This window comes from Myxocyprinus asiaticus, chromosome 33 (genome assembly GCF_019703515.2).
Source record: "Myxocyprinus asiaticus isolate MX2 ecotype Aquarium Trade chromosome 33, UBuf_Myxa_2, whole genome shotgun sequence".
NCBI classification, from domain to species: domain Eukaryota; kingdom Metazoa; phylum Chordata; class Actinopteri; order Cypriniformes; family Catostomidae; genus Myxocyprinus; species Myxocyprinus asiaticus.
Genome location: NC_059376.1, coordinates 15,100,814 through 15,115,237, shown reverse-complemented (window position 1 = coordinate 15,115,237; position 14,424 = coordinate 15,100,814). Strand labels below are relative to the sequence as shown.

General features: G+C 37.0%; 1 protein-coding gene across 1 annotated transcript in view; it reads right to left on the bottom strand.

Annotated features, from left to right (window-relative positions):
* LOC127424525 (transmembrane protein 132D-like) overlaps positions 1-14,424 on the bottom strand; it is a 58,749-nt gene that overhangs the window by 19,512 nt on the left and 24,813 nt on the right. Inside the window, exons 3-5 of the mRNA XM_051669841.1 lie at positions 8,792-8,929; positions 4,567-4,756; positions 2,087-2,230 (exon numbers count right to left, since the gene is read on the bottom strand). Of these exons, the coding sequence (XP_051525801.1) occupies positions 2,087-2,230; positions 4,567-4,756; positions 8,792-8,929 (472 nt within the window). The remainder of the gene's footprint in view (positions 1-2,086; positions 2,231-4,566; positions 4,757-8,791; positions 8,930-14,424) is intronic.

The following is a 14,424-nucleotide window of genomic DNA, read 5'->3' as shown; positions in this document are numbered from 1 at the left end:
TTCTGTTAACATGCTTGGATACAGCACTCTGTGAACAGCCAGCTTCTTTGGCAATGAATGTTTGTGGCTTACCCTCCTTGTGAAGGGTGTCAGTGATTGTCTTCTGGACAACTATCAGATCAGCAGTCTTCCCCATGATTGTGTAGCCTAGTGAACCAAACTGAGAGACCATTTTGAAGGCTCAGGAAACCTTTGCAGGTGTTTTGAGTTGATTAGCTGACTGGCATGTCACCATATTCTAATTTGTTGAGATAGTGAATTGGTGGGTTTTTGTTAAATGTGAGCCAAAATCATCACAATTAAAAGAACCAAAGACTTAAACTACTTCAGTCTGTGTGCATTGAATTTATTTAATACACGAGTTTCACAATTTGAGTTGAATTACTGAAATAAATGAACTTTTCCACGACATTCTAATTTATTGAGATGCACCTGTAAGTGTTAATGTGGAGATACGATACTCAGGACACATTAGTGAAAGTTTGAAGACAAAGATTAAAGGATGAGGGCATATGGATGGCTGGGGAACATATAACCTGAAGTGAGAGCATTGAATTGATGAAATGATGGATACTGTAGATGGATGGACAGATTAGACGATAACAGAATGCTAAGCGTGATAACAATAATTTATTACAAGGCACCCTAGCAATACTTAACAGACTTGATTCTGATTGGCATTCTGCTGTCCAATATTTCTAAAGAACTGTGTAATGGACAATTACAAATTATGGAAAACTGTGAAATGGGTGGCTCTTTTGTGTATGTACTATAGATAGTGTGTCCACATCAATGGTCCAGAAGTATTGGAGTATTCTTCATCGAATTCAGTACATACTCAGAAAGTATGTGAAACTGGATGTAACCCTGTCTAAGTTTATTTTGTGGGAATGAACATGGATGACTGTACACCATGTTTTTTGCTCATGTATAATCTTGTTTAACTATGAATGGGTTTTTTTCTCTTTGAGGACATCAAAGTAACTGCATTTCTATGTAATTCTAAGAAATGAGACCAGAAAATGTTGGTGTCCTTGACAGTTGAAGTTCTTTTAAGTCTGTCTAAGTTTATTTTGTGGGAATGAACATGGATGACTGTACACCATGTTTGTTGCTCATGCATAAACTTGTTTAACTATGAATGGGTTTTTTCTCTTTGAGGACATCAAAGTAACTGCATTTCTATGTAATTCTAAGTAATGAGACCAGAAAATGTTGTTGTCCTTGACAGTTGAAGTACTTTTAAGTCTCTCATCTTGGCTGCAGTCACAGTATGGTGCTGAGCTGTCCTTTCGGATTAAGTCCTCACCAAAGAGGACACAGCTCTCATGAGTAAGGTTGGTGTATGGCTTAATGACTTTTATACAAGACCTTCCTGTCCTGTTTCGGTTGCTTACACAAGAGATGACTTTGAGATGTTCTTTGGAGACCTTTGACAATGACAAGCATACAAGGACACTGCATTCTATCTCAAACATGCACAGAAAATGACAGTTTGACATTATCTAGATATGAATTTTATTCAACTTCCAGAAGATATTAAAGAAATATTACTTACATTGAAGTCTATAGGGAAAAAGATGGGCCATCTCATAGACATCATATAATTGCATATCTTTCCGATTCAATACAAAATCTAAACTGACATATACAGTAATTTCTCAATGCATGTTTGTGAGCTTTTTGTGAACGATTCATTGGTGCATGTTATTTCAAAGAAAGAATGTCTTCGTAATCTTAAATCAAGATGTAATAACTTGCTTTTCTTCTGAAAAGACTTTCATTTTCTGCTGGAATCACTTATTCGATAAGCCAAATTGCTATGTAGGCATTGTTTCAGCATTCCGGTCTGGCTCCATTCTGTTATGTTACAGCAAATTCTCATGTGTTTCAACACACATCTTTTTCCTTTGCCTTTTTAATCATCCATTGCAAATTCATGTAAGTGCAATAGCAATTTCTAAATTTGTTGGCCAGCTATGTCCCTAAAGACAACTACAGGTGTCATATAGAAAAGTGAAGTTGAACATGTTTACACACTCACTGAACTAATTCAAATGCTTTGCTTTTTGAGCACACACTGTACCTTGAGAACATCGTCATCTGTGGAGCTGCAGTCCGCAAAGTCAGAGACATCCATCACAGAACCATCCTGTTCCACAGCAACGGTTCTTATGCCTACTGTAACCCTCTTACCGGTCAGCACAGCAGTGTTCATCAGCTCTGTATCCTGAACAGGGAACACAGATCAAAGTGAGAGGTTGGGCCTTAAAACTGTGCTAACCTAAAAAAATTAAGCAGCCCCAGAAAATTCAGTGATTTGCCAGTTATAAAAGCACTGTTCAATCTACTAATCTGATTAATTTAAATACCCCATTAAAACATAAACAATTTGAGTTATGTGGCTTTTAGTCCATGTCAATTAGCTTGGAGGTCATGTACAGTATATGCTAGTGTATGCCTAAAAGTTGACCAAATTCACTTTTAGCAGATATATACACACATAAAATGTACATTCTTTCTTATCCGTGACATCAGACAAAGATAATGATAAATAATCTTGCACAGCACAAATTATGTCTAATGCTCTATAGAATAAGAATGTCCTCCTAGTACAACCTGCAACCAACTAGCAAATCATGGGTCATGGCTGTGACGTAACTAAAGCATACTGACCATTCTTTTTATTTATAAAAGGGATGAGTCCTTTGATATGTCCCCCATTGTGTTGAAATACAGTACATCAAGACAGCCCAAAAAACTGCTCTCGTCAAGCTATTTCATGGGGTCTTTAAAGTCACAATATATTTTTTAGCATCTGTGGCAATAAATCATTTTATAGGTAAAAAGAGCACACTACAGTACACAATTTTAGGATGGAACAAACTGTGTCAATCATTTTACATAATCTGGGACAGAGACACACTACAGTGCATGACAACTAGATTGATACAACTTTATGTAATCAAAAGTACATTTTGACAAGAACAAATGAAGAGTAAAAAAGGATTATTCTATGGGACAAAATCTAATGTCCCATTACTGTCTACAATGAAACTTGATGTTCCAGTCTAATGAGGCAAACCACTGAAGTTCCTGACAGATACTAAATGTCAGCTGACGTACAGTAAATGAAACAAGTTTAGAGGAGTGAAGTTCACTTATTTTTTCTTTACGGAATGCAATAAGCAAATTTCAACTTAGCCTAACATTAAAAGAAAGAAATAATTTACCATTACCATAAGGTGGATCACACAGCTGTGTTTTGCTGGGCTGTGCTGTAAAATGAATGGCTATTAGATATTTAAAAATGGCAAGCCTTTCAATACGTTTTTTTGTTTTGATAGTAATACGTTAACAGAGCAAAGAAAATTGTGCTTGTAAAATTGTTTTATGGGGTGTTTAATTATAGGTCCTTATTAAGAAAGCCCAACTCACAGCCCTATTTGCTATTGCTTGGTCTCAAAGCTCTCACAACCCTCCAAAAACAGATCTTCCAGACTTATGAAGAGTTTTATTATCTTTTGGCCATTCTCTGTCCTGTGCTGTTGTTCAGATTTCTGAGATGGCATCCAGCTCTGTATAAGAGCTGTTACAGAACATTTGACTGATAATGTCCAAATCTGCTCATGTCTGGACACATCCCAAAGGCCAACATTATCAGTCTAGCAGATGAATCTTGTCACATTTACAGCGCAGTTATGATCACGAGTCCCTGGCACCCAGCTGGAAAAGCCATAAGACTGTACTTTAAAAAGAAACCTCTGTTAAACAGTTTTCTATGTCTTTTGGTGGATACAGTGACAGTTGATCAGTGGTTGAACTAACAGTTAGTCATTTAAATAATTTGAAGTTACCAAAATTACCAACAGTAATGTAAGGAAACAAGATGCTCTGTTTCTTGGTACAGGCCAGACTCAAACCTGCATCTACAGAAGCAATACAGTACAACTCCAATATGCAAGCATGTGCACCTACCACTGCACCATGGCTCCAGTTATTTTATATGGAATATAATCATATAACCATTATGTGTTCTTGACATCTTCATGGCTCTGACATTATTAAATCGCTTTCAGACTTTAACGACAGTCAGTCACTGTTTGCGGATACCATAGAAATAAATAGGTAATGGCGTAAAATAAACTACACTTGTGTAATTGTACTGTGACATTTTTTTTATAGTAAACTCCAAATATAGCTCACTCCAAAATGAATGTCATGCCAAACATGCTGAAGATTAGTGAATGGGCAGGTAATTTATTATGTGACAAGCTGTTTTCGCACAAAAGCGGTTCATTCAGTGGCGCATCTGAAGCATCTCCTCCACTGACTTCCATTCAAACAGAACAGCCTCTTGTATCCATATCAGGATTCCGCTGCATTATGCATTTTTTTTTCAAATAACATTTAAGGCTCCCCCAGAAAGAAGGGCTCTTAAAAGTCCTCATGTCTCTGACCACTGTTTTGGTGTCCCTGAAAACCTTCACAAAACCTCTGGCATCACACCAAACCCACGATCCTCAAGACCCTTAAGACAAAACTGTACTTTCACAGCTGACCTACCATAACTAGAGGAGCCAGGCCTACAAAGTCCCTCTGAGTGGTGTAGATCCTCATGGTGCCCTCTGATGCCCCCATCATTTTGACATCATAAGGAAGCGTCAATTCCCACTTTATCACTTGAATCTCTGATTGACTGCTGACGTTTTCCACTTCAAAATCCATCTGTAGAATGGCTTGGAGTTTGTTTAATCTGAAAGAGAATGTGCCATTAAAAATCTTAAAATAAACTCTAAACCAAAAACCATACACTAAACGTCTTTGCTTTATCATGTGAAACCTAACACAGTGCTACAAAAATTTCTCATACAAAGGTTCAAAAAAGGCCAACAATACAAAAAAATATTAACACAATGTGGTTGTCTCAAACCACGTTGTCCCTGTTGCATGTGGACTTTGGCTAGCACCTATCAAGTGAAGAATTTGCACCAAAATACCATTGAGTTTGATTGGTTGCCCAGCCTTTGACGTCAGCAACAAAAGATATGGAATGTGTTTTCTCTTCCCCTTTAAAAGTTGATAAGCCTGTTTATTTTGCTACCCTAACTATACATTATTATGTTTTTACTTGCATTTTATTATTTGCCTTGTGTATTGTTTTTTTCCTGTTGTCCCCGACTCTGTCCCTCCAGTTGAAAACCACTGTTCTAAACCTTTTTCATCTTCTATGGCCAAACTACTGTCACATCTACAGCTTCATTTCAAAGCTGCTATGCTTTCATTCAAACTAATTAAAATGGGTACTTTTATGTCAACTGAGGCAACAGAAGAGCAGTTCTATGCCCTTTCCTAGAAGTGGTTACCCACAGCTCTTTACACACTGTCCTTAGGCCGGCCATTTAAAATGCAGTCAACTATTCCAATGCCCACAGCAGGTTAAAAGATTCACAGCTCGTTGGATCACCCTTTCAGAAATCAGCAAGCCATACCATTTTAACCTATTAGCAGTGCAATCCCATCAATGTGCTGCATAATACTTTCAATAAGATATGGGATCACCCCATATCTGATGCATCAGTCTCAAATCTTAAAGCTTTATAATGCACAGCTTTCAAACTCTGGGTATGAACCAAAAAAAAAAAAAAAAATTCATATTCTTTTGAATGGCATATTTGTCTACACGTGTGTGCATGGATATGTTTGTTTTGTTTAAAAAGATGGATTGAGATTTTACTTCCATGCTCTTTAAAGTCTTTGTACAAATCAACTAGTTATCTTGATTTGGGTTAATATCAAACAACTTATGAAATTCAGAAAAACAAACAATATAATTCCAAAAATTATGTTACCAATCTCTTTATCTCAAACAAACAGAATTATCTATTGTTTACTGGCTGCAAATCTTTTTGTTAGTCCTTAGATGGATTACATAAATCACTACGTACCATATACAAAAACAATACACAGTGAAAAAGGACACTATCCAGATTTGGGTGGACGGTCCCTCTGGTCTCCTCGTGTGGGTGTTTTTGTGATGCATCACGTACAGTATCAAAACAAAAAAACAAATAGATTACTGATGGGTACAAGTCTTTGCCTCAGTGGCAATATTTGAAAGAGTGATTTAGGTTATCCTTTCTTCAGAAATCACTTTCACCAATCATCTGCTTTAAACTCTTAAAGTGGAATACTACATAAACATCAGAAAATTGTGCAAACATTAGGATACTGCTGTGGTGACTTGAGCCAATTATGAACTAGTTTTAAGATGGATTAAGATTGGAATCTGACATTTCTAAGTATACACAAAGTATATCGTCCAACAAACATTCCCAATCCCCGTCATTGAGGAAGGAATATCGTCACAAAATTTAGACAATGCTAAAATCCTTCTGTCATAAAGAAGTAGAAATTAAAGAGGAGTTATTGAGCTACTGTATGAGATGATGATGATTAAATAACAGAAAACAGCTCTTACATTACTCATAATATTAGGGGAGTATTGTGGCACATTTAGTTTCTATATCTGTAACTCAGTGTTTTTTTTGCAACTCACATATAATACTATATACACTGTAATGATATTCCCATATTTGTGTGCTTTAAAGTAGTTTAGAAATGTACAGTTATTAATAAACAGTGTAAATTAATGTCAGTTACAAAGGGTATAGTTTTTACAACCGACCCCACTAGCGTGGTGGGTTGTAATACTTAGACGGCCGTAGCAAGGTATTCTGGGCCCCCTGACTGTATATTGCTCTGGGCCTCTTTCCTATTAAAAATACAGTTTAGAATTTGATGTGAACCCAGAACTGTGGGCACCTAGAATAATTACCACCTTTCTCCCCACTAGCTATGGCCCTGATCAAATGTACTTGTTCAAAATAATTGTTATTCCACCCCCCAAAACCACTTCTATTTAATTTGAAACATTATAAATAAAAATAGTCCAAACATAAGAAACATACAGTTGAAAACAAACATGGACATAAATAAAACATAGGCCACCTGCTATTTAACCCAGCCAAGACTGAGTTCCTCGTCTTTCCAGCCAACCCTGCTGTTGAACACAACATCACCATGCAACTGGGTTCAACTTCAGTAATGCCTTTCAAAACGGTCAGAAATCTAGGGGTAACCATCGATAACCAACTCAGTTTCACAGACCACATCTCAAAGACAACAGGATCATGTAGATTTACACTCCACAATATCAGGAAGATAAGACCCTTCCTCTCTGAACATGCCACATAACTTCTTGTTCAGTCACTTGTCATAACTAGACTGGACTACTGTAATGCTCTCATTTAGGCCCCTGCAAATGATCCAGAATGCAGCAGCACGTCTGGTCTTTAATGAACCAAAGAGAATGCATGTTACACCACTCCTTGTCTCTCTCCACTGGCTGCCAGTTGATGCATGTATCAAATTCAAGGCTCTGATGCTGGCATACAGATCAGTCACTGGGTCTGCTCCAGCATACCTAAAATCATTTCTGCAGAGCTACGTTCCCACCAGATGCCTGCAGTCGGCTAATGAGCGGCGCCTCGTTGTACCAACACAAAGAGGCACCAAAACACTTTCCCAGACTTTCAGTTTCACTGTACCACATTGGTGGAATGACCTTCCCAACTCCATCCATAAAGCAGTCTTACCCTCTGTCTTTAAAAAAAAAAAAAAAAACGGCTAAAAACACATCTTTTCCATGAGCACGAAACCATTCAGTCATAATATATATATATATATATATATATATATATATATATATATATATATATATATATATATTCTTGTTGCACTATAATCTGTCTTGAATACTACTATTCTGATGCTGGTGAAACTTTGTAATGCAGCACTTTTCATACCACTGTCTCCTTAAGATGAATCGCTATTTGAATAAAAGTGTCTGCCAAATTAATAAATGTAAATATAACTGGCTATTCTAAAAACATACTGTAACAGACAGTGCGTTTCACAATTGTGGCTTGTGTGGATTAATATACTGTATAAACCTGTTGATTCAGATGATACCAGTTTTGTCATCTAACATTCATTAACCTGATCACAAATCAAATGATAAACCAGACGTGATTTACATGATTTTCCAGACGAAATTTAAATTACATAACTCAAATGTGGTCTTTGTAAATCCTTTATATTTTTTAAAGACAGAATCCTTGAAACTTACAAATTCTACTGTCACCTCAGGAAGGTTCTGGTTATGGATTATAGTGACTTCACCCCTGTGGCTAATTTCTAATTGATCAAATGGATGGTTTTGCCACTCACCCCACAATTCTGTCAAATCTACCCTACTTGTATATAGAGCTTAACTGTGATCCAAGAATTTGTGGGACTGTTCTTATTAAGGAACAAAGGTGACACTTCAATAGACACCATAACCTTTATACACAGTTTTCTTTGTCTCCACTACGGCCACAATGTCAGCCAAAAATAGTGAGTGACTTCAGGTCAGGCTTTCACTAATAGGATTCTGGCACACACACACACCCTTGTTTGACCCTTACACCTTTAAGCCCACACCTGACACACGTATTACAAAACCTGCACATTCATGCATGGCTCAAAACAAATGAACACATGGACATATGAGTTCAATGAGGTTTGCTTAGTTAGGCATTCTAAAACAGATACTGTAGTTCTGACTCTAAATTGTGATAGAATGCTATTTATGTCTAATCAGAGGTGGTATATACCACTAAAGAAATCACAGCCCAATCATCTGATTAAAGTAATTAATTGAATTTACCCTAACAGACACACTCACCTTTTCCCATTTGCACTTGACTTTCTCTGACAGATTACTCCAACACTTCCATCCAGGCCTGTGTCCAGGGTGATGTCCCACAGTAATGTGTTGCTAGGTGTGGCTGTGCGGAAGGACACACCCTTTTTTACCATGGCCCTATTTGGAGTAAAAAAGAAAAGACAAGAAAGGAATATCTTGATTTGATTTTGTCCAAATAGCACTTTCATGCCAACTGCATAAATTATAGGGTAGATTAAAGAGTACTTCTTTCTTTTAAAAACAGGAATGTTTTGTTTACCATTAAAACACACTATTTGTCCATAAACAACTGAAAAAATTAACCAACATTCAAAACTGTATTTTTGTCTGGTTGTGCTTCCCTGGGATCAGGCATGGCCCAGCAGGCTGCTCATCTTAGATTACTGGATTAACTGGAGCTGGGGTTAAACCATAAACATGAGATGTAACTCACACTATCCCTTAGATGACGTTGCAACAAACACATCTGAGCTTGACCTGTATTTTCCTGCGACCCTCCGAATGCTCTGATGCGGTCCGCGAGAGATTTTAGAAATAGAACAGAATAAGGCCTGTGGTTGGTGGTTGGTGGGTTAGTGACGACTGTGCTGTGACTAGAGAGGGTGGAGGTGGGTTGTTTGGATGGTGAAGATGACTCTTCAGTCATGGATAGTGAGGAATTGTCCCAGGTTTTTCACACATCACATAAGCGGAAAAATAGGGACTCTGAATCGGATGATAATGTAACAGAAGATGGAGGAATCAATAAATCAATGAGGATGGAGGATGAGTACAAAGCTATGATAACTTTTGCGGCAATTAGGGACATAAACAATCCGATGCGATTGACCAAGTAAATAAAGAAAACAGTGAGAAACATTAAATCAGCAAGATATTTAACCAACAATCGTGTTTTGCTTTTTTGTATGGATAAAAAACGACAAGGTGTGGCATTAAAGCTGAAGGAACTGGGGGGAATAGCAGTGAAATGACATGCTCCTGGTGAAAATAACAGCATTAAAAGAGTGATTACTGGTGTACCGGTGTCTTTGGGAGATGATGAACTAAAAGCACAGATAATGAGTGAAATAGTAGCAGATGCAAGACGAATATCATCAAATAGAAATGGGAAAAAATAAGCAAGCACTACAGTGATGATAACGATTAATAGTAAGACTCTGCCAGAACGTGTTAAAATAGGATATGTGAGCTACTTTTATAAAACTTGCACTGAGATGCTTTAACTGCCAAAGACCAGGTCATGTTGGAGAAGTGTGCAAGGGAAGTAAGAGATGCTGTAAATATGGTGGAGATCACGAGTATGGTTGGTGTGGAGAAGGTGTTGGCCCAAGTGTTGTAATTGTGGTGGGCCTCATAGTGCAGCCTTTCTAGGATGCAGGGCCCAAAAACAAGCAATGGAAGCAATGAAATATAAATCAGTACACAATATACTGTATGCCTAAGCAGTGAGACAAATTCAGGGTGAGCAAGGACACAGAATGTAAAATAGATTAACCCAAGTTTACACACAGGAAGAGCCTGGGAATGGAGTGAGTAGTCACAAGTGTAATATTGTTGCAGATATGCTTGTGGTCAGTAAAGTTAACTTTATTGCATTTATTGTGGAAATTATTAACTGCTCAGCTCAAACAAATAAAAGGATAGAAAAACTAAAGATCATAATTTCTGCCACCGCCCGCCACTTGGGTATGACAGAAATATCAGTTGAGAAAATTCAGGCATTTCTAGGGCCAGCTGAGGGTGCCGTACTTTCTCAGGAATTACTAGACAGGCACAGAAGTAAACAAATGACATGACATTTACAATATTACACTGGAATGCTCGAAGTTTGATTGCAAATGGTCAAGAATTAAAAAAAATGGTACATGAGTTAACAACTGTCCCAGATATGATATGTATTCAAGAGACTTGGCTTAAGCAGCAATTAAACGTTGTTATTCCTGGGTATCCACTGGTGAGTAATGATAGAGTAGAAAAAAGTGGTGGAGGGTGTGCAACTTTTGTGAGGGATGGTGTGGCATACAGAAAGATAAATATAGAGTGGGTGTGTTATGGTGGAGGTGTGGACATCAACTTAGAGTTAAAAAAATTTACATTTGTAAAATCCATGCTCAGTTATCTACAGAAAAGTTAAATCAAATTTGGGGAAATGTTGAGGGTACTGTGATATGGTGTGGGGATTTTAACGCACATAATATAATATGGGGGAGTTCAGTCACAAGACCAAAATGAAATAGTTATGGAAGAATTTATGGAAGAGCATTTATTGGTTTGTTTAAATAATGGAAGTGGAACCAGATTTAACATTAGAGATTCATTTAAGTCTTGTCTAGACCTCACATTATTTTCAGGAACAATAACATTAAAATGTCAATGGAAAGTATTAGATCATTCAACATAGGGAGTGATCATTTCCCTAGAGTTTGCTCAGTAGGAGTGGAAATGCATAGGAATACATCAACAAAACAGTTAAGATGGAGATTCCACATAGCAGATTGGGGAACATTTTATAAAATATGCAAGGAGGAACCATTAAACTTTAATAATGATGAAGATATTGACAGCTGTGCAGATAAACTAAGTTCAATTATAATTGGTGCAGCAGAAGAGTCCATTCCCAAGTCTAAAGGTAATGGGAAGAAGACAGTTTCATGGTGAAATGAAGAATGCTCTAAGGCAGTTAAAAACAGGAACGAATCTTTCAGAGTACTAAAAAGAACATTAGTACCATAATCCGTGTTAATATGTCAGAGGAAAAGAGCACAGGCTAAGAGAGTAGTTAAAGAAGCAAAAAGGAAATACTGGCAATCATACTGCTCTTCAATAGGGAAAGAAACACAGCTGGGAGATGTATAGAGTACTTTAAAGAAGATGATTGTAGTATATAAAGCCAACAGTATTCCAGTATTAACAGGAGAAGAAAGAACAGCTGTCGCTGAGAAATAAAAGGCAGAATTACTAGTAAACACCTTTCAAAAGTCCCATAGTACAGATAATTTAGATGACAAATATAGAAGGAGAAGATGGGACATTTTGGAACAACATCAAAATATTTATAATCAAAAACCTGGTGGACAGGGAGCCTTAGATGCTGCATTTGGATTATTTGAATTTAAGAGTACTAGTTTGGTTTGGGCGTACTACGCCAGGGAAAGATAAAATATGCTATGTTATGCTCAAGAAGATATAGTGCTTAAAACAGTCCTATAACTAATTAATAAGGTTTGGGTAGAGGGTAGACTGCCAAGGGCATGGAGGCATGCAATTATAATTCCCTTTGCCAAGCCAGGAAAAGAGTCTTCGGTAGTGGGGAATTATAGACCTATTGCCCTCACATCTAACCTCAACAAATTAATGGAAAAAAATACTGTAAATTGATTATATTATGTGTTAGAAAGTAGAGGTGTGTCAGCATCATATCAATATGGTTTTTGGAAAGGTCGATCCACACTGGATGCAATAGTAAAATTGGAAACAGAGATTAAAAACACTATTGCATTGAAAGAGGTGCTGGTAGCAGTTTATTTCGACATTGAATAGGTTTACGGCATGATGTGGAAAGAAGGATTATTAATAAAATTACAGAAGATTGGGATTGAAGGAAGATTATATAACTGGGTTTTAAGTTTCTTATTTGGAAGTCATTGAACAGGGGTCTTTAGAATGGGGGTTTAAATTCTCTATCTCTAAAACTTGTTGTCAGATTTTTACAAGAAGAAAAATAAAAGAAAACCTGCAACTAAATATGTATGGACTACCACTGGAGAAGGTACCCAAGTTCAAATATCTGGGAATGTGGTTTGACAGTAAGCTCACATGGAAAGATCATATAGAATATATTGAAAATAAAAGTGGTAGGGTGTTGAATCTAATGAGATATGTTGCAGGACAAGATTGTGGGGCTGATAAACGGTCATTGAAGGACATATATTGTGCACTTCTTCGATCGGTTTTAGATTATGGATGCATAGTTTATGGATCAGCATCAGCTACCATGCTAAAGAGATTAGATATTATTAAGGCTAAAGCGCTGAGATATATTACAAGGGCAATCAAAACAACACCAATAGCAGCATTGTAGGTAGAAACATCAGAGATGCCATTGAATCTGCGAAGGCAAAAATTAGCAATGGCCTACTGGATTAATCTACAGGGTCAAAACAGTGAACATCCAGTGAGAGAAGTGCTTGAAGAGAGTTGGGAAACATCAAATACATCTGGTACAGGATTTGCATGCAAAGCAAAGAAATGGGCTACTGAAATGGCATTAGACTCTATAACATTTGGTCCAATAGTATTAATTTCCCCAGTGCCCCCTTGGCTTTTCATTCAACCTGAAATTGACTTATTATTGCAAGATAGAATAATAAAATAAAAAAAACGAGTGTGGAAACAATATAAGTAATTATACGATAGCATATTTTGGAACAGCTCACTATTAATTTCTTCAAGTGTACACTGATGGTTCAAGGAACCCAGATACTGGGAGGACAGGTGCAGCTTTCTATGTTCCAGAATTTAAAAGAGGAAAATATGGGAGAATAACAGATGGAGAATCAGTGTACACTGCTGAGATGATAGCAATACAAATGGCACTCAGTTGGGTAGAAGTGATGCCGGAGAAAGTGGTAGTTTGTTCTGACTCAGTGGTGGAACTTCTGAGCATTCAAACATTCCAGACACGTCGCAGTGATATTTTAACAGAAATAATGATTACAATATACAAATTAATGCAGGCTGGAAATCTAGTTAATTTTATATAGGTACCAGCCCATGTTGGAATTAAGGGAAATGAAGAAGCAGACAAAATGGCTAAAGATTCATTAAGGATGGACAATCCAAATATCAAAATCACACTTAGCAGAGCAGAAGGAAAGCATTTAATCTCAGAAGCATGTAACAACAAATGGCAGAAGTACTGGGATACATGTCAGACTGGATGACATTTCCATAGGGACATTTTAATGTGATGCATGTCAGGAAGTTGAAACTGTAGAACATGTTTTATTGGCATGTCCTAAATATGAAAGAGAATGGATTTAATTAAGGAAAGAATTTGAAATTTCAGGATGTCATCAATTTGAAATATCTAGCATCTTAAATAATGGTCCAGGAGCAGGAACAATAATAAACATAATAATGAAATTCATTAGGTTCAGCGGTCTTAAACTTTCTATTTAGGGATATACAATAAACACTTGAGTTCAATCTCTTCACACTTCAGAAAAATAGGTGGAGGTATGCTCCTATTCAGTTGGTTCGCGACCTGCCAATAAACTCACCGAAGAAGAAGAAGAAGAAGAAGAAGAAGAAGAGGAAGAAAAAGAAGTTTGCATGCACCATGGGGCCGCTAACTTCAAAACAAACGGATGCGATCAGCAGAAAAATGTCACTATGATTTAAGGTTGTCTCATTTTCTCTCATTTCTAACCAAGAATAAGATCACTTAATGTTAAAAGCTGGGGGGAAAAAAGCTAATTTTTAGGGTGAAAGTCCTGGTTACAGTGCTTCATGTAGCTTTTTAGCGAATAACACTGGCCTGTGTCGTTTGATGTTATAATCTGCTATTTTCACCTTAAATAGGTTTTTAAAAACTCCTATTTACATATTGG